Source organism: Epinephelus moara, chromosome 1 (genome assembly GCF_006386435.1).
Source record: "Epinephelus moara isolate mb chromosome 1, YSFRI_EMoa_1.0, whole genome shotgun sequence".
NCBI lineage: Eukaryota > Metazoa > Chordata > Actinopteri > Perciformes > Serranidae > Epinephelus > Epinephelus moara.
The window spans coordinates 18,398,182-18,424,642 of NC_065506.1; the positions used below are offsets into that span (position 1 = coordinate 18,398,182).

At 38.9% G+C, this 26,461-nt stretch overlaps 3 protein-coding genes across 3 annotated transcripts; all 3 read left to right on the plus strand.

Moving 5' to 3' along the window:
* Positions 1 to 3,958: 3,958 nt before the first annotated feature.
* sec11a (SEC11 homolog A, signal peptidase complex subunit) lies at positions 3,959 to 10,590 on the plus strand. The gene is made up of 6 exons (XM_050047912.1): positions 3,959 to 4,146; positions 4,650 to 4,759; positions 7,393 to 7,542; positions 7,788 to 7,907; positions 9,988 to 10,045; positions 10,138 to 10,590. Exons 1-6 carry the CDS (start codon positions 4,096 to 4,098, stop codon positions 10,186 to 10,188), a joined length of 540 nt encoding a protein of 179 aa, XP_049903869.1. The 5' UTR covers positions 3,959 to 4,095; the 3' UTR covers positions 10,189 to 10,590.
* Positions 10,591 to 12,688: 2,098 nt separating this feature from the next.
* Positions 12,689 to 13,726, plus strand: nmbb (neuromedin Bb). The gene is made up of 3 exons (XM_050047538.1): positions 12,689 to 12,911; positions 13,138 to 13,325; positions 13,436 to 13,726. The coding sequence occupies exons 1-3, from the start codon at positions 12,746 to 12,748 to the stop codon at positions 13,487 to 13,489; spliced, it is 408 nt and encodes a 135-aa protein (XP_049903495.1). The 5' UTR covers positions 12,689 to 12,745; the 3' UTR covers positions 13,490 to 13,726.
* Positions 13,727 to 19,868: 6,142 nt separating this feature from the next.
* On the plus strand, positions 19,869 to 26,408 carry LOC126394394 (tetraspanin-3-like). The gene is made up of 7 exons (XM_050051197.1): positions 19,869 to 20,048; positions 22,210 to 22,401; positions 22,615 to 22,689; positions 23,098 to 23,199; positions 23,468 to 23,620; positions 23,755 to 23,838; positions 25,386 to 26,408. Exons 1-7 carry the CDS (start codon positions 19,986 to 19,988, stop codon positions 25,476 to 25,478), a joined length of 762 nt encoding a protein of 253 aa, XP_049907154.1. The 5' UTR covers positions 19,869 to 19,985; the 3' UTR covers positions 25,479 to 26,408.
* The last annotated feature ends 53 nt before the right edge of the window (positions 26,409 to 26,461 follow it).

Consider the following 26,461-nt stretch of genomic DNA (forward strand, 5'->3'; position numbering starts at 1 on the left):
AGAGGCATCTCTGTGCAAAGTTTCATGTCTCTACAACATACGGGGCATGAGATATGACCATTCAAAGTTTGCAATTTCAATCGGTTGCTATAGCGCCCCCCATTGGCCAATTGATGTAATATTGCTTCATTCTCATCCTCCCATGACCCTCTACCACTGTGCCAAATTTCACATGGATTGACCAAGTCAGTGAGGAGAAAAACGTGGAACAGAGACACAGACACACACCCACGGACAGAGTTCCCGTCATTATATAGTAAGATAACTGAAGTCTGCAGTTTGTGGGAACTTGACAGATGCTGTTGTTCCATAAGTGCACTTGGATGGTAATGCAGGCAGCACAGCTTGCACAGAAGAAAGTTTTGATAGAAACTTAGATGTATAATTTTTCCTTGAATCATTAATATTTTACAAATCTACCACAGGGGACAAATTAAACATAATACTTTTCAGATACTACTTCAACGTTGGCACTGGGGATTAAATATCTTGTGTTACACTGCAACAGTTATTATCTTTTTTTGTCACCAGTGAAGAAATATAGAAATTAGCCCCTTAGAAAGACTGAACTTTATTATTTAAAAAAAAATTTTATGAGATAATTTCCAAAACACCATGTTAGTATGACACAGGCCCTGTCATCACTGGCGTACATGCGTGTCCCTGCTAACACGTGTCCCCAGGAAAACCAAACAGTGTTGCTGAAACACTGCATCAGGGAAACACAAGCACAGGTCAGAGGAACACACAGCCTGCACAGCCTCAGAGCACGTGAAATTAAACTGACCTGACTTTTAAATGCTGAGGAAAAAACAATGAAGTATGAGTCATAAAACCTGACTTTTTAATGATGGCTTTAACAAAACATAACATATGTGTTGCTAATAATCCCCACGGGCTGCGTCAACACACAGAGATGGCAGGTGGGTTGTAGGTGTGTGGTCACTATTGTCACCACTACTGTTATCACTAACTCAGTCAAACGCACTTCCTGTAGGAAATTAGCTGTGGTCAGAATAATAAGCGCCAGGGAAAGCTTCTCAGCTGTTCTTTTTTTTATGTGAGTTATATTATTCAGATTTTGATTAAGAGACCAGAGAGAGTCCAGGTGTCCATTGAGGTTGTAGTGGAAAGTCAACTCACCTACATTCACTTTATGCACTGTTTGCAGAACAGTTTACCCACCTTTAAAGGCAGCCATTAATATGTCATAAATTATTAATTCAGAGTGATTGCTTTTATTGGTGGTTGTTTGGTTTATGATACCCACAGAGTCATAATAAGCATATCACTGATTGTTGGCCGTACTTCATTGTGGACCACGATGAGAAAGAAAGGCTTCTCTGTTTGTTTTGTGAAGGTTTTAGCCAAAGCCTGACATTTTTTTTTAAAGCTGCACTGAATACTTTTATCAAAACAATGACTCAAATGACTGTGTGTAATCTGATTCTCCATTAACCATGTGCTCTTACACTATACTTCCAATCTGATACTGTACATACAAATCTATATGCAACCCACCCAGTCTGATACCTACCATTTGCATTTTTATATTTACCTGTTCATACTTTTAAGATCTATAATGTTAACTGATCTTGGCATTGTTAATATTTGGATTTGCACCTCATTGTTATTTTTACATAACTTACAGTTATTTATTTGCTCTCATCCCACTTTGTGTTGCATCTGCTGCACAGAAATTTCCCAACTCCTCTCCATCCCATTTATGTTTAAAAAAAAATGTAACCCAGCCTCTTGGCTGTCCTCAAACTACTATAAACAGTGGAAGGAGAAGTATTCAGAGATCCTTAAGGAACACTTCATCCACAAAATGACAATTTGTATATCATTTAGTCATGCTGTGTTCCCTTGAATTTGTGAGGAAAACATATATGCCTGGGAAACAGCACAGCATATTGATTTATTGACTGACTGGGGACCACGTTTGAGAACAGCAAAATGTGCAGTATAATCCAAGTCTCATTAATCCAGCTGAATGCTCAGTACTTTCAAAACTTGTATGTATTTTTCACTGAAAACCCTAGTGTGGGAGTCTGGCTTTGAAGAGAGCATAAATCATTTTCACCTTCAGTTCATTTTTTAAATATTAAGGTTTTAGTAAGAATGCATGTGTTTAGGAAGTACTAAGAATACAACTGAATAAATGAGACTTGGATTATACTGCACACGTTTTGTGAGAGTTTGTAAATGGATGTTTTAACATAGTTTTGATGTTGCATAACATGGTCACCAGTCAATCACTAAATCAATATGTACACTGTTGGAGGATGTCCATGGAGGCATGTGAAGTTTTGTTCATGAATTCAAGGTAACATGGCATGACTTACTGACATAGGCCTACAAATGTGAAATTTGTGGGTGAAGTCCTTCAAGTAAAAGTATCAATACCAAATTGTGAAAATACCTCATCACAAATAAAAAATCCTGCAGTGAAAAAAACGATTAAGGTACACCTATACAAGTAGGCTACTATCAGCAAAATGTAGTAAGTATCAAAAACGTACTCATAATGCTGGAAAATGACTCCAACAATTACTGCTGATTCTTTTGTGTGTAACTACCATATTTTCTGTTGTAGCTGAGGTGGACACATAGACTGCCGTGTAGAGCCGATTTGAACTCTTTTTATATGCTGTTAGGTTGTTTAATATTATGTAGCCTACAAAACATATGATATTTTGGTATCATGGTCTAAAAGTTTATCATGTTTTTTGTACGGAAAATCTGAAGTTGTGTAATTTGAGACATCTGATACATTTTTACATCTTGGGCTCTTTAAATATTAGCAGCCAGTCACCACACGTTATTACAGTGTTAATGCAAATGTGCTTTACATGAAACAATAATTTTTATTGGTCTGAGATAGCTAGTATGGGCACACCAGAGATTCAAAAAATCACTGGTCCCAGAACTTCCAAGGAAAGCCATGTGGCATGTTGAATTCTGCAGCTAAACTCATGAGGGTATAACAACAAAATTGGTTGTAGGATGTTACATTTTAGCAAATGTTTGACTTAGAATCAAAAAATTTTGACGATACACTTATCTTTTAATGGGAAATGGTTTTGAGTGAGTACTTAATGCATTCAGGTAAAGTGGGACGTTTTTCTGAGGTAAAGCAAGCAAGTTTTTCAGGCTATGGGGTGCCATAAAATCATGACTTATGCTATTGTGTGCCATCCTGTCATAATACAGATGTTTTTGGTATTTCCGTCACTTACAAATATCAGAGATGATTCAGTGAGTCCATGTCAGCCAGGACAGTCCAGAATTAGTCATAATTGTTACACAAACACATCCATTGTACACAATATGGAACCAAGGAAACAGAGAGCTGAAGAACAAGGAGAATATGGCAGAAAAGTTGGACAATCTTTTATAATGAATAGTGTGGTTACAATAATGATTTAATGAATTAATGATTAAACTGCTAAAAATGGATTTAAACATTTAAAAAACAAACATGACTGTCCCATTTTACCTGATCATGTCATCAGATTGAGGTAGGGGTTCTTGATGTGTTTGAGGGTCCAGAGTTTCTAAATTATTTTACTTGGCAACATATTTTCTTTATAGAAATATTGCAGAGAACAAAAGCAAGCTCAAAATCCTGGTTGGTTTTCTTGATAATCTACCAAAGGTGTCCCACATTAGCTGACTTTACCCTAAATGCAGTGGAGTAAAAAGAAGGCCTACAATATTTAGTCTTCCTCTGAGATAAAAGTATTAAGTACAATAAAATGGAAATAGGCTGTTCAAATTACAAAAGTACCTAAAATTTGTACTTACGTAAATGTACTTAGTTACATTCAACTACTAACTGTGAAATACTAGTGAAGAAACACAGGGCCAGCGACACGTTTCATTTCAGGCTTCGTGGTTTTGAAAGCAGCCTCTGCTCTATCCTGAGCTGACACCTCAACACAGCGCTCACATGTGGGCGGGACTTCCGGTCTCGCGCACCCGGAAGATTCGGATGCAAGTTTCAGCTCTCGACCGTGCATCCATATGCTCGTTACTTTCAACGTCTTAATGTGATTTAGGTGCTTTTTCTACCCAGTAGTCTTTGCAAAAATGTTATCTTTAGACTTTCTCGACGATGTTCGTCGCATGAACAAGCGGCAGGTACGTACCCGAGCTGTAGTTTACTGTGATGTTACCGCTGCCTCTTTGTATGGTCAGACCTCTGAGCTAACGTCTATTAGCCGCCGACCGCTTTTTAATGCTGTAGCCTGTCACTTGTTAGCAACCTGAAAAGTGAACTGTTTTATGCACGTGTATTTTTCAAAAGGTCCCAGTTTTACTGCAGCACAAAAGACACCTGGAAACCTCGTTTAATTAATAAGTCAGACTTCAGCGCAAGTTAGCTAACGTTAGCTATTTTCCTCATGTTTTCATACTATTGTCTTTGCACTGTTAGCTCAAGTCTAGAGTCAGATTTGTTTACCAATGAATCAACAGTGATTTTAATGTTATCTTCAACATATGGGGGGGAAATTCAAGAGCTAACTACTAAGTTAGTCTTGGGTTAAGGTTAGTTTATACCGGAAACTGTGCTATTTATAGTTAATCAAGCATATTGTCATCAGAAAAGCAATTTTAATAGGTATGTTTTTTTTTGTTTGCAGCTCTATTACCAGGTGCTGAACTTTGGTATGATTGTTTCCTCTGCCCTGATGATCTGGAAAGGACTGATGGTTGTCACTGGCAGTGAGAGTCCGATTGTTGTTGTTCTCAGGTAAGTATTTAAATTCTTGTTGTCTTAATTTGGCACTCCTCTCCTCTGCCGATGAGGGTTTAGTGTTGTACGAATTTATCGAACTTCCCCCTGAGTAGTAAAGATGCTGGTGAGTTCTGCACGGAAATACACATGAAAATGTGTATTGAATAATCAACAAGTACATCATCAAAGGACAGCATGTTATTTATTAATAATAGGGAAGCCATATATTATATTTTTACCTCAATAGTTTGTGTGATTATGGTTCTTTGGGGCTTTCCATTTTCCCTCAGGCAGCTGTAAAGTATTCCTGGGAGACACTAATACCTCTTTAAAACCGACATGAAACGAGTACTGTTCTGATTCCTGCACCTGATTTTGAACTGTTGAGAGTGTCTCAACCAAATATAGATTGGTCCAGAGCCCGCAAAGTTAGTTCTCAGCTGGAACCAAACAATAACAGGTTTTCCTTGGCCTGAAGTGCGAACTGTGATGACGCCAGTGGCTGTGTCATGCGTTACATGTTGGCAAGAGAGGAAAGGGAAGGCAAAAATGGAGAAGTCAAGTGAGACAAAAATAGAGCGTGCAGTGGTCTCATTAATAGTTGGTTCATGCTTGTTTTTCGGGTAAAAACAAATATCAGAACAGACAAAAAGTTTGCAGGTAATCAATATAATCTGCGATTTTGCAAATACTGTTTACCCCTCTAGTGCATTGTGCGCCCTCCTTTGATGACGCCTCCTTGATTACAATGGTCCCACACAAAACTGGTTGAATTGTGGTTGGTTCAAAAAATATCACCGAGGTTCAAAGAATCCTGAACAGTACCAGTTTAAGAACCAGAGCTGATTTGGTGGGAAAGGAGTGTAAGAGATTGAGGGCTTTGGTAGCACAATTGCAAACATTTAAAACACATTGGAACCACAAGATGTAAAAGTTGCCTAGTCACCGAGCAGGGTTTCCCACACATTCATTTATTTGTGGCAGGTTGCCATGATTAAAACGTCTGCCACCTCATTTTTATTTTCTATTTTTGGAGCTGAACAGTTCATTAGGTGCACTGTTGGAATATATACTGTCCACTCATGCATTTGTTCCACACTCCCTCAACACAGCGTGTACTCTGGGCACAGACTGAGCACAGACTGAGCAGTGGAACGTCAGGTGCAGTGAAAGTGAAACTTCACTGGTAACGGACTGGGTCTGAAAGTTTGCATTCACTTACAAACAGCTGCTCCTGTAACAGTGTATGCAAGCAGTCGATTAACTGTTGACCTGTTGATCATACGGTTAGGATGAGTAAAATTATAGACTGTGCTGTTCAAATGATCCTATGGCTCATGAATCCCTGCAATTAATGTCTATTATGCCAGATGATCTTTCAGCGAATTCATTGAAATGTGTTTCTAGTTTTAGTCATATTACTGTTTTTAAATAATGCAAGCAACATTATCCCAGTTTAACCACTGATAGGTAGGGATGGATGCCCTGATGCAGTTGCTTTTTTGGTACTAAATCAAGCCATGTAATGTTGAACAGTCATGTGGAGAGTCATTGTCAGTACTTCATTGTGGCTTTGCATTTTGCAAATTTGCAGTTGGTTTGTTTGTTTGCTCTCTTAACAATAGAGAAACAAATTATGTTCAAAAACAAAAAACAATTCTTCACAACAAACATGTCAGGTTTTTTTTTTTTTTCCCTCAGCTCTTAAAAGATGTGACTTGTTGCCACTAGTTTGTGGATAATTTCTGTTAAACAAAGGTTGAAATTGGCACGGCATGTTATTAATTAAGAGAGGAAATGTTCTATTTAAATCAGGGGTATTCAATTAAAATTTAAAGAGGTCTAATTACTAAAATTTCCTCCCAAAATAGTCCAAACATACAGACACATTGAACCTGAATTGTACTTGTATGGAAAACAAATAGCTATCTCTACGATAAATGAAATTAGTCCTGTCACAGTGAAGGTAAAGCCTGCATTTCAAGCAAAACAAAATCATCTTGATAAAATAGATAAATAAATATTGAATCTTTTAGAATAAGTGCGAACAGAGCTGTTATCTTAATTTATTTACATTTTGTTCTTCTTCCTGTCCCAGAGAGAGAGGCCTGAGGCCCTGCCAATAATTTGAATCTTGGCTTAAATGGTGCTAGTACCATTCTCATGCACAGGTGTAGGTGCTCACCGGTGAGCCTGGAACTGTATTTGGTGTTTATAACGTTCATAGCAAAGAAAGCTGATTTAGAGCTGTAAGTCGATGCAAACATGATCAAGGTGTGTGATGTAAGAAAGGAGCAGGTCAGTTTCTCCATGCTGTCATCTCTCTCACATCTCTTTCACTGTTGTCTCTCCAGTGAACTGTCTGTGCACGGTAAACAATCAATTTGATTGGCTCCATTGAGTGAAGCTATTTCCATATTAATTGGATTAGCTATGCCTGCGTTCCATAGCTGCAACACTGGAAACAAAACAACACTCCATGAAGATTATTATTTATTTTCATTAATTGATCTGAAATTGGCCCACAGTCCGGAACGAAGTGTCACTTGGTCTGAGTCCAGACTGCAGTCTGCTGTTTTTTTTCCATAATGCACGATTTAAATGATGCTAACTCATTTTGATGATGTGTTATCTGCTGTTCATTTCAGTGGGAGTATGGAGCCAGCTTTCCACAGAGGAGACCTGCTGTTTCTGACCAACCGGGTAGAGGATCCCATCAGAGTTGGAGAGATTGTTGTCTTCAGGATAGAAGGCAGAGAGATCCCAATAGTACACAGAGTACTAAAGATCCATGAAAAGTATGAATACAAATTTTATTAGTGTTGTTGTCCATGATGAACTTATACTTTCAGTATCTCCGAGTCCCATGTCTGTGTATCAAACCTGAGATTGCCACTCATAGTATTGAACAGTATTGAAAAGCTCTGAGAGGCCTTTGTGATATTTCACACTCATCATGTGTCCTCAACCAGACACACATGTATTGAAAAAGAGGACTTGGTGTACATTGTGGTCTAAAGTCATGCTGATACTTTGTCCACAGGGAGAATGGAGACATTAAGTTCTTGACCAAAGGGGACAACAATGCAGTGGATGACAGAGGACTGTACAAGCAGGGCCAACACTGGCTCGAGAAAAAAGATGTGGTTGGACGAGCTCGGGGGTAAGTACACTGTTTGATAAAAATCCATAATGATATAGATATCTGAATAGAATAACAGGATGGATAACTTCACCAGCTATACTTTGAAGTAGAGGCCACAAGTATCAATAAGATATGTCTTCAACTCACAACTGAAGCAGTATACATAGACCCTCTTACTGTTAGTAAACAGTATTACATTTTTTGTGGGCGGGGCTTAGCTGCAGGCAAAACAGTTCTCCACAGACATTAGCCATCGCTAGCTAGCTAGTTCTTTTGGCTTGTTTTAGACAACAGAGGAAGATGATGCCAGTGGTGCATTCAGAAATACTCATTCCAAGTGCCGAAGCACACTCTGGCACAAACTGGACTGTTTGTAAATTCGGAGCACTGTCAGAATGCTCCGTTCACTTATCCAGAGCACCACACTCTCTGCACTCTGTGTGGGGAGACAGAGCAACAGAGCACCGAGTGGAATGAATGTGTGATTAATTTAACCGTTTGTTAATTCATATAGAAATATAACGCTCCATTTCTTGGACCAACAGCGCTCTCAGTTTAGTGTAGAGTGTCAGACTGAATTTATGAACACATCATGTCAGGTCACTCACTCACCAGGACTGCGAGTGTTACTTGAATAGGTAAACACTGACCAACGGGACCAGACTAGCCGACCTGTATGCTCTCACTCAATGGGTGGATGATTTGATAGGACTGCTGAAGGTGGGATGGTCGGCTTTGTGGTTGATTACTGTGCCAATGTTAAAAAGGAGGGTGACGCTTTAAGGGTTTCCTCCCGTTTGTTTTGCTATCGCAGCTAACGTTAGCTAATACGCTAAAATGTTTGCGTTACGGAGAAATCCAATATTCCTCTTAATACCTCTCCAATATCTGATTAGTTGGACATGATAACTCTAAAAGTCTTTTTGTCTTATCACATTTATCCATAGTTGTCTTTGTTTTTCTTGACAGGCAGTGGTGGCTGGTATGTGATTAAAATTTAAGTTTTGAGCCATGACTCCTTTTATTCTGGCTCCCAATAACACAACAAGATGACATTTTAAGACTCCTATGTAGCCTACAGTCCTGTGGGGGAGAGTCCCTTTTTGCCTCCAGCTAATAGAATGATGTCATGGTGACGTCGGCCCTAAAAGGATCTATTGAAACCAATAAGAGTTTGAGAAGACAAGTTGAGAATATGTATTATGATGTAACAACATGTGTTGCAGAGGCTTTACTGGAGGGGGTGGACACAATAAAAGCAACACTTGAAGATGAAGAAGGTCATATTAAAAAAGCAATTTCACATCTTTGTTGCGTAAGATTGGGGATTAGGGTTGTTCTATTATCCTGGCTGGTTAATTCATGTTGAACAAGGTAGGACTTAGGCATTTCATCCTCCTCATAAGTGCTTCCCCAGATGTACAAGAGAGAGGGACAGTGTCATAGCCACTGTGAAAGATGGCAGTTAGTCGCTGAGAGGGCTAATGTCAGTAGGTTTGTCCTCCAGCGTGCTAAGCCCACACAAAGAGCATGACTCCGTAACTGTGTTCTGGCTGTTTATTGTAGATACAAAAAAACCCCACTGTTACCTTTTGAGACGCTCTGCATGATGCAACATTGCAAGAAAAACTGGACAATAGATAGCAGTTGACAGAAAATACAGGCTCCATATTGACCTTGATCCGAACAAAACTGATAACAAGCAGGCGCACAGAAAATATTAATTGCCCTTTACGGCTACACACCGGTGACACACACACCTCCACACAGTTACCACCATTAACTGAGTGATTGCTTCTACAAATAGGAAGACTGTTGAACACTTAGGCGTATGTTTGTGCAGATGTTCAAGTTATTTTGACGTGTTTCACCTTCATTTCTAGCTTGGATTTCTAGATTTACGACTGAGGCGCGATTACTTTCTGCTCATGTCTGATTATATCTCTTATGCCAGCAAATGTCATCAAAGTTTTTCATTCAGTGACTTGAGTTGTAGACCTTTTGTGTACAGTAGGAAATGTTATCAGTTACAGACTGACATATTTTAATGCATCAGTGAAATTACTCTTGACCGTGAGCATTTTTTTATCATCTCCAGGTTTGTGCCATACATTGGAATTGTCACCATCCTTATGAATGATTACCCCAAGTTCAAAGTAAGTTGGTCGACTCCACCACCAGTCCAAGTTGACAAGATTTGCTCAGTTTTTAAGCTGATGTGTTAAATCTCCTGTGTTTTCATTCACAGTACGCTGTTCTTTTCATGCTGGGTCTCTTTGTGTTGGTCCATCGGGAGTGAAAGAACCCAAACTTCAGGACTCAAGAAGGATAAACTACGTCCAGGAAACCTCAGTCATGCCTTTCAAAACAGAATTAAGTTAGATTTTGTCAAAAACCCAACTGGCTTTTTTGTACCATTTGTTTGGACATTTTGTAGAAATGTGGATAGGGTGTTTACATTTGAAATATCCAAGCTTTAAAAAATATTTTTGTGAGGGAACTAGGCTAGGTTTAGTTTGAAATCGATCTTTATTTGTAATCCTCCGAATGTGAAAGAGCATTCATCAAGTTAAATTAAGTCTGGTTTCTTTCCTGTTGAATCATTGTCTTCGACAAAATATGTGTGAAGTATTTTATGACAACTGAATATGAATGATATTAAATATGAAATCTGGTTACCATCCACTATGGATTATTTTAACTCTTTGTCTCATTGTCTTTCGGCCACTGTGCTACACTATCAGCCACTGCAGAGGATCTCTGTCCCGCAGTGGTGGAATTAAAAACATTCTTCTTGGGTGATCGAGCAGTAGAGATCCAGAAATGTCGAAGACATGGTACATTGGACTGTTTATTGTGCCTGCATCTGTTTTATTAATGCACACACTCGATTTAATTCTCCATTAAAGTAGGTGTGTCTTCTGTCCAGTATTTGTTTTAGGGAGTAATAAGCAATATCTCCTCTGGAAATCTTTTTGAAAGACCTTTTTGCAGGAAAATTGTTACTAATCATATATAATGTTGAGCAATGTATTTCATGTGTAGTAAAATATATATATATATTCCTGTTTAATGTTTATTACTACCTGCTTTTCATTCATAAATCTAAACACACTATGAAACCAATGGAAACCTCTGTCAAATCAGGATGAATTTGCAGAGCTGTGCCAGATATAATTTGTTGCTCACACATTTTCTTGTAAATTAAATGGTGTAATGGCTTGTTGGATAACTTTCTTCTGTAAAGGTCATTGGTGTGGAGCACACAAACACACACACTGCCTCTTTTTACTTGAGTTTTTCATTAGTGCAGACATGCTTCAAGTGTTCGCCTTGTTGCTGTTGTCTGCGTTTACAGAAAGTGAGCACATTTGAAGTGTACTTGCAATCAAAGTGAATTAGGCTGAGGTTTTCTAACAGTTGGGTAATCATACAGTAGTATGGATCCACTTGTAACTTTATTGGGGCTCTTGAACTTTGACTGACATTACATTTGGCTGCCGTCTTCACTTAGACTTCGACGACCTTGATGGTGTTGCCTGTTAGGTAGGGCTCTTCACTGTTATGTCCAGCAGTTCATCAAAAAATGCTTCAGTGGTCATGATTAAACATGAGATCATCACACGTGCATCAAGAAATTGAAATCTGAGTTGGAGCAGTGTCATTTACAACTTAACTGGTTTTAAAATCAGCTTTGAGTAGTTCTATTACTGGTGCGGTGTCAGTTGTGAAGGAGTGCAAGATTGTACACTGTCAATTTTCCATTTTGGGACTCATAAACAAAGCAACACCAAGTATCCCATGAAATTAAATGTGCCCCTAACCTAGGTACTAACTGTTCTTATTCTGAGATGGAAATTCAGTTTGTCTTTTAAGTAAAATGCAGTGTTGCATAAACCCATGCCTCATGTCTCAGTTCATGTAACCTGTGAATTTGGTGAGAGTGTTGCAGCGATGGTCAGACAGTCTTCTAATTAGACTGACATTCAGCTGTGCAGAATGTCTCAAATCACAAGTATGTGTGTGTGTGTGAAAGTCAAAGGTTATGAAAAGAGCAAGATGCAAGCTGCAGCGCCTCCACTAAACGTGCAACTTTAGCACCCTGAAGTGACAAAGAGACAGTCTGTCTCATCAGCTCTAAATTAGCAGTGGGAACCAGCAGGTTCTCCTGTCCTAGGAGGACTGATGATGATCACAGCAGCATGCTGCAACTGGCCAAATGTCATGTTGCTCATTGTAGGGCCATGGCTGGCTCTGAGAGGGGGGGGGGGGGGGTTTTGAGGGACCTGGGCAGGAAATTACTGTATGTCTTGGTTTACAACGAAGCATTAGGTATCACTCCTGCCTTATTGTGGATGTGGTCAATTTACATCCAACAGTGTACAACCTCCCTCCATGAAGCTTTTATTAATGGTTGCAATGCATTATACTGATTGATAGATAGATAGATAGATAGATAGATAGATAGATAGATAGATAGATTGGTTTCTGGCCTTTATCAGGAGAAAGTAAAATCAAACCTTTATTAATCAAACCCTATAACATTGTTATATAGCTACTGGGTGGCTGAGGAGACTGTTTTTCAGCCAACATTCACATCTACCCCGAGTAAAAGATGAATCGTGCGGTGCGTAAAATACGCACAGCCAGAGGCGCGGTTCACCGAAACCTTGACAGTGACTGGGCTGACTGCACTTCGATTTATGCAGCTGGCTGAATCAAAAGTACACGCAACAAACAGAGCCCACCCCGCACAGGAGAGCCTTTATAAGCAGGATGCGTCTAAGCGCTCCATGACCAACAGGAGACACTTGGAAATTTGCGCCCTGGAGGACAGTCCGCCGCTCCGCGCTGAGATGAGAGGGTTTACGCTGAATAACGTTTGCCAGTGTGGCTTATTTGCTTATCTCGTCTTCTTTTCTTTCATGTCTTTTACCGCCGCAGTCAGTTTTGACCTGACTGAGCTTAGGAATAAAGTTGCAAAAATTAAAGTGAATCCAAGAGGCAATCTTTGGGCTACAGGTAAGAATTACCGTCGGATCTAACAGCTATGGATCAGTCGGTCATGTTTCGATCAGTTGGAATCTGATAAATTAGATTTAATACATTTTCCACTTAAAATACTTTTACATGATCACATGCTCTGCCTTTAATGATACTGATGTTGTCATGTCTCTAAATGGTTTCTCTCTTTCAGGTCTCACTTAATTTAAGTCCATATTTACGCGCGTTGTCTTTGTTTTGGCAGGACACTTCATGGGCAAGAAGAGCGTGATGGACACCCCCCTGCTGCCCTCAGCTGAGGGACAGGGCGTCGATGCGCTGGAAGTCAACCTGCCCGCGGAGCAGAGCGCCCTGGTGGAGCTTTTTCAAGAGTTCCTGCGGGTGGCGTTACAAGCGCAGGTGGACACACAAGAGAGCCGCACGAAAAATCAGGTGAGCAGCTCTCATGTCCACTCCAAATGTTTTTTTTCCTTTTCGTCTCACACAAATAAATGACAAATGAAATTCTGCTCTTTAATTTGACCCTATGGACTTTGTTTCAGGAGGCGGACATGTTGATGAAGATTTTAGAAAACTACATCCAAAGCAGAAAGTGATGAAGAGGGTGTGTGGCACGCATGAACACGGATCCGAGGTCACCTGGCCTCATGGGTTGAAATAAATACATTTAGACACAGTCTGCAGTCTCCTGCTCATCATGATTGTAATTTACTGTAACTGTACTGCAATACACGTGAAGGTTTTATCAATTTATTTTGATGATATTTCACATTGTCTTGTCGTTTAAAGTTATTTTTATTAAATAAAATGATTATTTGCACCGCTGTGACTTTGATCTGCGGCAGATAAATGATCACACTGTTGGAACATGTTTAATTCCCTGAAATCCTGTCATTGCTATACACCACTTGGCTCCTGTTTCTAAAATATCCATGCCTCCAGAAATGGAGGATATAGAAAAGACGTTATTGAAAACGCTGCTGAAGTGAGAAAAGTATGACTCATTGAGACCAAAAAGATCATAACGTGCAATGCACATGGAGATTATGGATCTGAAATGAACAGACTTAATTAATTATACATGTTGCTCTTGGTTTTACACTATTAACACTTTACTGATGAATTTATACTGAGGTCACAGGGGTCATGTGACCTCTACAGCCCTTATTTATAGGCCTGACACCAACAACTGATCGTTCAGCATGAGTCTTTTTCCTGCCTTTGTGCTAAGGGCATCTCCAAAATAACACTTACATAAATATGAATGTAGGCAGCTTATATAAATCACATTTTCATGTTTCCTGAATATTTCAACATGAAATCAATATTAACTTTTGTACTTTTCCTGTCCCTTGCATAAAGGGATGATCTGTTCTGTCGATCAATAGGCTACTGGTGAGGTGAGATGGCCCATGCTTTGCCTTGGGCTAATCCATTGTAGGCTATTTAAATAGCTCTCCCACAATGCATAGGCTGTTGCTTTACATCAGTGTCAAGGTGAGGAATAATATGTTCTGTGCTCAGAGTGGTGGGAGGAAACATAGACTGTAGAATCAGGTGAGAGAGATAGGAGTAGTGTCATGTAGATTTTTGGTTAACTCCACAATTTTGGCCGAGTAAATGACTCAGAATAAAGAACACACATAGTTGCCACTTTATCAAGTACACCTTTCTAAACCTAACACAGTTTAAATACAGCAGTCCTGCTACAAATCCTATGTGAAGGTTCAAATAATGTTGATTCAATTCTGTGATTGTCTATGAGGATGCAGTTTGTGGGGCTGTTTTTGTGTTGCATTAAACAGAGGTGTTTCTAACAAGTTGCCTACCAAAATGAGGTCATCACGGTCACCCAAAATGACCATTAACCTGATTCATTCATTTCAGCCAGTGTACCAAGGTATTTCACAAAAGCTTGCAACACACAAAAAGCCCAACTAGGTCTTTGTTCAGAGTTTGTCCACTATAGACCTGTCTGGGTCAGCTGAAAAGATTTTTGTTTTCTGTCCATCTCCATCAATACTCACCTAAAGGTGTCATTATTTTTAACACTTGCCTTGAGATCCTGGTACTTTCAGGTGCAGAACATTGTACACAAGTAGGTTAGTAGGCTAGAAAATTGGGCACAATTTCGACAAATAAGTCCCTTAAGAAAAGCATTCAAACTTGCATTCAAAGCTTTGATGAGCAGAGCGAGCATCTTCAAAACACATTCCTGAGTTTTCCTTGTGGGTAAAATGTTCTTTCTATAACAAAAAAAGTGCAAAGTGTTCCCCAGTCTTTGTAGCGTTAACACATTTAGACCACTGTATTGTTTAATGATGACTCAGCCATAGCTTAATCATTTTACTGACAGCACGCACACAACATGTGCCAGTTTGTATTTTAATACAAAGAGAAATTTCATCTTCAGATGCACATATCGTGTCTTTTATTAATTAACTTGAAATGTCAAGCAACTGCATGTTAATCTGTTGCACGATGAAGCTCAGCGTGTTAATAAAATAATAATTTATTTGTGGACGTGTGTGTGAGTGTGGAGGGAGGGGTGACTGAGTGAATATAACTGTCCTCTCATGACTTGCAGATCCTAACATGTTGCAGAGTGTTAACTGATGAGGAAAGCGATGTCTCCACACAATTTGAGTGTGTCAAAGATCTCCCGTGAGGTGTGCTGTCACTCCTGGGGGGAATGAGAGATTCAATTTAGCATCTCTGTGCTCTCCTTTGACTCTGAATTTGCTCCACTGCTCAGATGAATGCGTCGCTCTCTTACACGCTCAGATTTAAGCGGTAATCCCTCTTTCGGTTGACCTACACAAATGAACAGCTATGTGTCTCTGAATATACAGGAGGGTTGATGCTTGCCAAAGATAAAAGACCATTTTAAATTCAAATGTTATTCCTGCACAGATATAATTTGATTCATTTTTCCCTATAAATTGCTTTCTTGTTGGTTGTATCAGTAAAATATATTCCCTATAAATAAATATGTATCAATTAGACAGGAGGGGGAAAAGCTAAAATGAGTTAGATAAGGAATTTAATCTTTGAGACAACTGAAGTGAGAATTTCACAAAAGGTCATGTCAAAAAGATGTCCCTAATATCTTGTACATTCACTCTACATTGAATCATATCCATCAGCAATATTTACAGATGGTCACCCATGAACTCTCTGCTGTGATGTGATTAAAAAAGTTTCAAATAAAAAGTTAATGTGGCTTAAAGACCCAGAAAAAGTACCAATGAGCATACAATAACACAAAAGAAAACCATAAAACTAAATACTGGGTCATATTTAGCATAATATTACATCAAATGTGCTCAATAAAAGCAATCACCAGCCACCACATTGGCTAACTTGTAGATTTCCTCACCTTGAATAGGTTAAATGGGAAATTTGATACTGATATTTCAATTTTCATATATCAAAAAGACAAATATTAGCCATCTGGCATTTTTTTTATAGCTGCAGTGTGATCCAAATCATGGCTTGTTATCCTAAACTGCTGCTGTGTGACTAATTCAGGAAGGGATCAGTAATCCCTTCATTTGCTCATGTTCTGGAAAAAAAGCAACATGATTTATGATTTGTCTCTATGAGGGCATTTCTTGGACAGTTTTGGCTTTCTCTAATTGAAGCTTTGGTTGTAAATGGTGTTCATATGTCGTGAGGGCATTTTAATTAGAACAGACAGTAGAAAATCACTCTGTTTACCATACAAATGGTGATATCCTGTCTGGGCAACTCCATTTGCATTCATGCATTCATGATTTATGATCTATTATCGTTTTTGTCACTGCATTGAGATGGAAATTTGAACTCACTTGCATGGAAATAAATGTCATGTTTTCATCTGACATGTAAAAGAGAATCAAAATGTGTCAAAGCTTTTGTTTTTCGGGGTAAGTGAAGTCAAGGTAATTTACCACAACATTAACTAGACAGTCATCGCTGTTCATCGTGTGAAAGTCTGTGATTTTCATAAAAACATCTCCTACAAATTTTAAAACAAGGTAATGAGTTGTAAGCGTATGACCCAAAGTCATGAGCACATGTCCACAGGTGTATATTTCATGGGTGGAGGTGTGCTAAAGTAGCAGAGGACTTTTACTTTGCCAAAAATAAAGAAATCTCCATCATAAATTGCTGCAGAAAAAGCTCGAATTGGCGCAGAATTCATTGGTATACAGGTGATAAAGTCTTTGACGCTCAAAATCTTCTGGTGGAGAACTCATATGTGTCCGTGCTGCCCTCCCAATGTTTGAAAGAAACCTGCGCTGTTGCCTATGCCTCTGGAACTTCTTGTATCTTGTGTTTATTTCCCTGCAAACACGTGTTTCTTCATTTTATATTGTTCTGTGTTAATAATGACTCAGTTTGCAGCCAACAGGTAAACCTGATGCATAATTCACACTGCAGATGTATGTTGTGTCAACACAAGTGGCCTTTGCCTCTAGTTCAATTTGTAAGTGCTCAGTTTTAACACCAAAAGCTGACAGAGACAAACGTTGCAATCTTTAACTCAATAAAACCCAGGCTTTGGGCACCAGCCCAAGTCATTATTGATTGAGTGCCCCAAAGGCACCAATTCTGAATTGAGTAATCTATCTTGCCCTCATACGTGATACACAGAGGTTTAAGTAAAGATAGCAGGGGCATCTCACATGTCTCTTACACTCAGTCATTTTTACCAGGCGACTGTGTGGGTGCAGTGTGCACATTAGTATTTGACTCAGGCCTGAGACTGAACATCTGAAAAATGTTTGTAGTCATCACAAGGAATATCATGTGGTTGTAGGGTGTTTATACCAACTGCTTACACCTGATACATCCTCCTCTAACTCTCATTTATTCCAGTGTAAATCTAGCAATGCTACACTGCCACCCTCTGGCAACAACCCTCACACTACACATGAACACATCTCTGCTGATGCTGATTTATCTTGTGTGATGCCAATCCAGGTATGCTGTTGGATTTTGTGATAAATACACATTATTATTGCAATATTTAAGTGGTCCTGTACAAAAAGTTATGAAGTGATTTTCTAATTGACTGTATCAGTATGTTGTGCACACCCATTTCTTAATAAAGAGGCAAACTCTACCTAAAAATGCAATTTAATTTAGTTTAATTAAAAAAAAAAACCTTCATGGGGAACCTATTGTTGTCGTTTGTGCAAGGACATTAAAAGTGTGTGACACATCACATTATCTTACATTATTTCCTGTGTAAACTGACATGTTAATGGGTGCTTTGATGTAATTTTGAATAGTTTTAAAGGATTTTTTAAAAAATCATTTTCAGAGTGATAACACATGTGCACAGATATAAATACAGATGTGCCCTGAGATTTTGGCTTGCCCTTTGGTGCGCCTTGGGCAGAAAAAGTTTGAAAACCACTAGCTTACAGTGTGTGTTCAAAGCAGAATTGCCACATCTACAGGAAAATGAAAAAGCCCTCAAACAAACCATTGAACTAGCATCAGTAAATGCTGTGAACTTGTACTCAACAGATTGCAGCTGAGCCATTTGTAGGCCTACTGCCTTAACCCATGCTTTGCCATTTGGAAATCAGCACCAACTGCTTCAATAGAGTTAATCTTTTTCCAAAAGAAAAAAAACCCACTTAACTACTAAACAGGCAGACATGGACAGATCACACTTAATGACAGTGACAGCACTGGAAGTATTTAAACACTTGATTTGTTGCTATTGATCTAATTCTTCTCATTGCTTATGGCATCATCCAGCTGAATCAAGTTAAAACAACTGAGTGGTGTACAAGTGTAGCTAACTAACATAATAAGGCCTCATATTAAAACCCTTAAATGGTTTCTGTGTCTTGGGGGATACAGTCCTTTGACAGGCTGTGGGAGGAGGGGCATTAATTGGGTGCACTTTATATCATGAGAAACAATGAAGGTGGGGATGGATCGAGGTCATGTGGCTTCATTCCATCATTCAAAAATATACTGATTATTTGAATCAGTTGTCAAAGGCACTGACCATGAGGTATGTATTTTTGTTTTTTTCATGTTTATCATGCTTTGGGGGGGATTTTGTTTCTGGAATTTGGTTTATAAGGGTCATTTTATATGTTGTTGAAAAATTATGAATTGCATTTTTACAACTTTGATTATCAGGCATATCTGTATCCTGCAGGATACATCCCCCAGTCAAGGGTATAATAACAGCAATGATCAATCACAGATATAGTTATGTTTTGAGGCCTATTCTCTGCAGATCATCAATAATATAAAGGTGTAAAACGCTAATTTATATTTATTTTTTATTCTTATTGTATTGCCACCTGATAGTTCAGATTCAGAGGAGGGAGCTAGTGAGGAAGACAAGAACTGACAGCAACAGCAATCACAATTACAATGGCTGCTCTTATGAGGAAGGAGCAAACCAAAGTGAATGAGGGAAGATGTTTAGGTTGAATATAGAAGTGCTGCAAATTTTTGTGCAAAAGATATAGTGGTTTCGCTGTCCATATTGTACTGTATGTGTAATGAGGGGTGAAAAATTTAAATGTATATCCTAAATGGGCAATGTATCTCAGGAGATAACAGTTTGTAATTTGGAAAATACAGGTCATGTAAAAAAAAAACAACAACATGAAATTGTGTCATTTTAGCCTAAATACTTTAGAAAATAGTAAATAATTATCTTTCCAAAATATATACATATATACCTGCCCATTTGTACAGGGTAAATATATGATGGGCTGTGTGTAATAAAGTACAATCAGGCTGCAGTAATTAATTGTTATAAATGAGGACACAAACTACAAACAGGTTACATATAAATTCATATTAAATACTCTTTACATAGAGAATAATGTGTAAATTATTGCAGGGCTCAATGTTCAAAACTCCCCCATCACTGTTTGTTTTGAATGGTGATGTCATCGGAGCACGTGACCCTTTTTTCTCTGGGGCGATTTGATTGGTGGAGCCCAGAAGACTCTGCACAGTGGGACAGGACCACCGAAGCCATTTTATTATTATAACAGCAAAGGTGCAGGTGCATCAATATATATTTTTTATAGCCACAGTTTTCATTTCAGAGCTCAAGTTGCCATGGGACAGTGTGGAATCACGTCATCCAAAACCGTCCTGGTTTTCCTCAACCTCATATTCTGGGTAAGAAAACGACGTGTGTGTGTGTGAACACTGTGCAGCAGCAGCAGCATCCACAGAGGCCAGGGATGGAGAGCGTTAGCTAGCTAGCAAACTGCGCCAGAGATGCGCTGCGGTCCGCTGTTTGGCGATAGACGAGCTGCTGTTTGAGCCGGGATATCCACGGACACTGTGTCACTGTTTCACTCACTGTGAAGGGCACTTAGTGGAGACACAATAATGTGACGGTAGTTTGCTACAGTGTGTCTGAAGCTGCCGCCCACAAGTTGTAGCTATGACGTTATGCAGCAGCTGTAGCGGTTGCTGAGTTGACCTGCTGCAGTGCTAGCTGAGCTACTGATGCTATCAGGACAATAACACAGCTGCATTATGAAATACTGACAACAGAAAGGATAAACAGACCTTTAAATGATTTATCTTTTTTTGAAAATAGAAAACCTCATTTCCCAGGATGGCTGAATAAAGCAGATATTGCTGATATACTGCACCAGTCTGTTAAATGTGTGGTATCTTTCTTTACTATTCTTCAACTGCAGCTAAATAAATGCAGCTAAATATGTAGCCTGTGTATATGAATATATGTGTGCATGATTTTACCAAGTTATTTATGCTTAATTCTGTCTCTGTCTTAAATTCAGACATGCTTAGTTTATTGGCATGACCATGGTTAAATACAGTATTGCCAAAAGCAGGCTTAACACAGTTTATAGTGCAAGTATAGTAATTCTGAGTGTGAAGGCGAAAGGACAAGAAATGCTTTACGAAATCCTACACTATACAACATGACAGTATATACAGTACTGAGCACCTCTTTATGCATGTACATTACATTTATTTAGCTGCTGCTTTTGTCCTAAGCAACTTAAAATATGTGCATTCAGCCACATGGTTACGACCCAAAAACTGCAAGAATCATGCAAGTATATCAGCTCCAGCAAGTATGGTGAACTGCTTCAAGTGCTACATTTAGAGGTAGTAATAGATAAAGTTGTTGTTGTTTTTTTTATGGCCCCAGGTGCACTCAGAACACAGTCAGTCTGTGAGTTTCTGCTGTGATGCTGTAAATGGGGAGCTTGTTCCAACATTGTGGAGCCACGACAGTGGTCATTGGGCCCCCGTGTAGTGAGGGAGTAGTAACTTGGTTGGCAGTAGCAGAGCATAGTGGAGGAGTTGATGCGTATAGTTTGACCATTTCTTGGACATAGGATGGGCCCAAGCCATTTATAGTACGATATGCATGTACCAGTGTCTTGTAGTGGATTCAAGCAGCTGCTAGCCAGTGCAGGGTGCAAAAGAGCGGTGTAGTGTACATGCAACATACACTATAATACACTACCCAACGTAACTACTGTACTGTGGCTTAGGAGCCACATGCTGCTCTTTAGCCTCTCTCCAGTGGCTCCCTGTGGCTTTGACAAAAAAATGTATATGGAAATGAATAATGGTTGTTTTTTCAACATTTTGATTTTTATATATCAATGTTGTAGGCCTAAAGAAATTATTACATGCTCTAATTGTATAGTGTGACACCTCTATATCAAATACATTTTTTTTTTTTTAACATTTCAACAACTAAACTGTGCATAATACATCTACTGCCTTGCACGTTTTCCTTGAAATTTTGCCAAGCCTCGATAGCAGTGGCTAGTCCTGAGTCTTCCTAGCTGGTTAGCTATGGATGCCAAATCCAAAAAGTAAAAGTCTTGCAATCACATAGAGATGTTCGTTGTGTGTGGACAGATTTGTTTGCTTTCACTGCCAGCTCTGCAAAGTTAAAGTACCAAATGCCCATTTAGACTATTAGTATAGGCTAATTTAGACCTGATAAGCTGTTTTACCTTCATTAAAAGCCCAAAGTTTTCCGGCTCCACACAGATTTTTTTTATTATTATTATTGGTCAAAAATAACTCTTGATAGTGAAGGTTGCCAGCCCCTGGTATAGTAGATTATAATGAAAGAAAAACTGATGAAAAACTAAGCTAATCATTAAAAAATAAAAAAAAGAGCCATGTGTCATTTAACAATTAAATCTAATAATCACGTGAGACCCATGGAACAAAAACATACAGGTCTTTATATATAGAATAAAAAAGACAAAAAGAGGAGGCAGATTTTAAAGGGCCCTTTTCTCTCTCTGACTCATGTCTCCATTTCTCTCTGCAGGCTGCAGCTGGAATTTTATGCTACATTGGAGCCTATGTGTTTATCACATACGACGACTACGACCACTTCTTTGAAGATGTGTACACTTTGATCCCTGCCATCATAATAATAGCTGTCGGGACTCTTCTTTTCATCATCGGCTTGATTGGCTGCTGTGCAACAATACGTGAAAGCTCCTGTGGTCTGGCTACTGTGAGTGTGGACGACTTTGCACCTTTAAAATTGACTGAATTCAGAGGAAGAACACACATGCGACATTTCTGTTACATACTATAGGGAGCACAAGGAAGACACAAAACAACAAGACTTAGTGAAAAATTTCATTTACTGGCAACGTCAAGTAATTGTTATATTTCTGACTTTACTAATGAGCCTCTGAACAATGTGTCTTTGTTGTCATTTCAGTTTGCTGCCATTCTCCTGCTGGTGTTTGTAACAGAGTGTGTGGTGGTGGTGCTTGGCTACATATACAGGGCAAAGGTAAACACAGCACATGAGCATTTCACAAGTACAGTTAGATGAAAGTGGGGCCAAGTTTGTCTTATTTGATCAGATGTTTTCAAATATCAATATGTGTGAGTTTTACATTTAAATGTTTTTTCTTCCAGATAAAAGATAAGATGAATATAATTCATAGCATTTAAATGTGAAATTCTAGCAACTTTTGCTTCCTGTCATTGTTTCAAAACTTCCTTTGCTATGATTCATTAATGTTGATTTGCTGAGAAGCTCTTATGTAATTGAACTCCCTCGGGCTAGCAGTGTTACCTAAGGGCCTACACTGTAAATTAATTTTATAATGCTGTGAAAAAATGTCCCGTAGAGATAATATATGAAAATTGCAGTCTCCGAACAGGGACAGTAACAGCTGCTGTGCTTTTGCTTCAGGTAGAAGATGAGGTGAATCACTCCATCCAGAAGGTTTACAATGAATACAACGGCACCAACACTGACGCCCCCAGCCGTGCTATTGACTATGTGCAGAGGCAGGTGAGAAGAAAAGTCTGTTATGTCAAACAGTTTTATTTTGACAGCCATTTCATGTCATCTCAGTTTAGAAAACATGTCTTTCTATAATAATGATAATGCAATTGAAAATGTGCCTTTCAAAACACCCAAGGTCACCTCACAGCGCATAAAATAACATGAATTGGGCAAACACATATGGTGTATATTGTTTTAATTCATGCATGTTTGAGATTGTAAAACATTTTTCAAGTTGTCGCCTTAACTTATCCCCTCTCTGTTCTCCCGTTAGCTCCACTGCTGCGGCATTCACAACTACTCTGACTGGAGGAACACGCGCTGGTTTAAAGAATCCAAGAACAACAGTGTCCCAGTCAGCTGCTGTCAGCCCAGCATCACTAACTGTACCGGCACTCTCACTCGACCAGGAGATCTCTACCAAGAGGTACCAAAGAACATGTGTTTTTTTTCATTGTAGCACAGTCAGATCTAAAGTGTAAACAGGTTGTCTGGCGTTATTGTAAATTAATGTTGTTATGCCTGTGAAACTCTATTAATGTCATTTATTGTCTGTCTCAGGGTTGTGAAGCTCTTGTTGTGAAGAAGTTAAAGGAGATCATGATGTATGTCATATGGGCTGCACTCACTTTTGCATCTATACAGGTAAGGAGGACAGGGAGGGTCACCTGTACAGTGACACCAGCAGCAGGGAAACAGGAAAAATATTCTTAGTGAAGGCCATCAGTGCAAACAACCTGAGCGCTCGGACAGGTTTTAAACAAATCCCAAGTTTAACAGTAGCATCTAACCCACAAATTTGGAAGTGAATTTAAATAAAGGGAACATAATCAAAATTAAAGGTCCAGTGTGTAGTATTTAGGGGGATATACTGGCAGAAATGGAATATTATATAATAAGTATATTTAGTGTATAATCACCTGAGAGTAAGAATCGATGTGTTTTCGTTATCTTAGAATGAGCTGTTTATATCTACATATGGAGAGGGTCCTCGTCAGTGGAGTCTGCCATGTTTCACCATCATGTTTCTACAGTAGCCCAGAGCAGACAAACCAAACACTGGCTCTAGATGGGGCCATTTGTATTTTTGTGTCGGCCACCATAGTTAGGAGCCCCTCAGAGAAGAAAAACATCAGAAAAACACTGATTTGTAACATGAAAATACTTTATTTAGTAGTTTTACTGGTTTTAATCACCTGGTCTGTTTATTTTGGAGAGGAAGAGACCTCTGCAAATAATTGGCTCCCAGACAGATCTCCTTAACAATTAAAACTGAAGCAATTTTATCTAAGAATTCATGCTTGGCTCATTGGAGAAGTTTCAGCTGGTTGCAATCTGCAATTCTCACCACTAGATGCCACTAAATCCTACATGCTGTTCCTTTAATACCAAAACTATTAGTTGTCATTTTTTACTTGCAAATAAGTGGTTTAAATAACACAGCTGAACTGCAGATGTGTATAAACCTGTCTGACTGTCTGACCACTGATGTTACAGATGTTGCTCAAAATAGTTTTTGAAGCAAGAAACTGTGATTCGAGGGTTTTTATTACCCAAATCAAAGAGTGTATCTTGTATGGAAAATGGGACAATAACTCTAAAGCTAAAAAAGGACTACAGTCATAATGACTAGTTGACATAGGGTGAATTCATTCACAACAAACAGCAGCCTCACTGCAAAAAACACACTTAAGACATATTATTCCATGGCTGTATTTAGATCAAGCCAAAAGGATGTATATTGGGAGGAAAATTAAAGCTGCAGTCATCTCTGTCGGCACAAACGGATCCGACAGCAGCTCTGACCTAATTGTGTCAAAGGATTTTCACTGTGTTTAACAGCTCAGCATGGTCGCTGCTGACCAGGAAACCCCTGCTCCCAAAGCAGCGACTAAGACAGCATGGCCGATCATCTAATATTAAACTCAAAGATTCTTATTAACACATGCTCTGTGTGTGTGTGTGTGTGTGTGTGTGTGTGTGTGTGTGTGTAAAGATGACGCTTCTTGGTTTAACATTTGCTCACACAGTGTGATTTTCCATAATAGCAAGATTGTGATGCTTGATTAGATTTAGAATATAACTGATTATTAGTTCTTGCCTTTTGATTGTGCTCGCATAATTTTTCTGCTAAGTTCACTGAAGGGCGCAAATAACAGCTTTTCATTTGTTCCCTTGCTGTCCACCTGCAGATGCTGGGTATGCTTTGTGCCTGCGTGGTGCTGTGCAGGAGGAGTCACGACCCGGCGTATGAGCTGCTGGTCACAACCAACAGCTATGCATGAAGGACGCAGCCAATCAACGAAGCACTTAATAAATCAAAAGGAGCGTCACCGGACATGTCCACAGTAGATTTCAGCTGTAGTTATATAAGCTCAAGCACACCTTGCACAATTCATGATAAAGTAGCGAACACTGATGATGTGGTGTGGGGGGGTGGGGGCTTCAAGGGGAACCCAGTTATTTATTGACATGCTTTGTAAGTTACTGTTACTTTAAATGCTCTTTTTTCTCTTCTTACAAATACTGAAATATTTACAGAAGCCAAAGTTGTATATGGCTAATTGACATTATTGATGTTGATGCAGATTATTTTTTTTCTTTTTATTGTGGCTTGGTAAAATTTGGGCTCATCCCCGGTGAGCATGATGAGAAGTAATTTGGAGCATATGTGTGAACTTATGGTCAGGAGTGTTGTATGGGATGTGTTTCCTTGTGTGCTATTTGCACTACGGCTGGAGCTCTGGAGATATTTCATGGTTGTAAATGGAAAATCTATGCTAAAAAGAACATGTATACTATTCCTAAGAACGTGGTTTGACCAGAATTTGTGAAAATGGAAGATTGCTTTACCATAGACAGAACAGATTCAGTGTTTTTATCTCCGTCGTTACATTTTTCTTTGTGGGGCAGCTCTGCGTTTGGTCTCTCAAAGCCATGTTTGGTAGACAGACTTCTTCATATTCACAAATATTCAGGTTGTGAATAATGTACATTCTGTTTTGGTGTGGATGTTCTCTGAATCAGACTTCAATAGTGAGGCATTGCCAATATATCAGTTGTGAATGAACCTTTTAGTCTTCAGTGCTATTAGTAGGAGTATTATCAGTGTTACCTGAAGACCTGTGTACATGTAGATTCAGTTTGTTACAGTCAGAGAATTCCCTCTGTTTAGTTTGTTAGTTATAAACCTGCTATAAAGAATTACGACACATTATTTTATACATTGTTGTGAAATTGTGCACCGTTTTAATATTTTTGAGCTGTT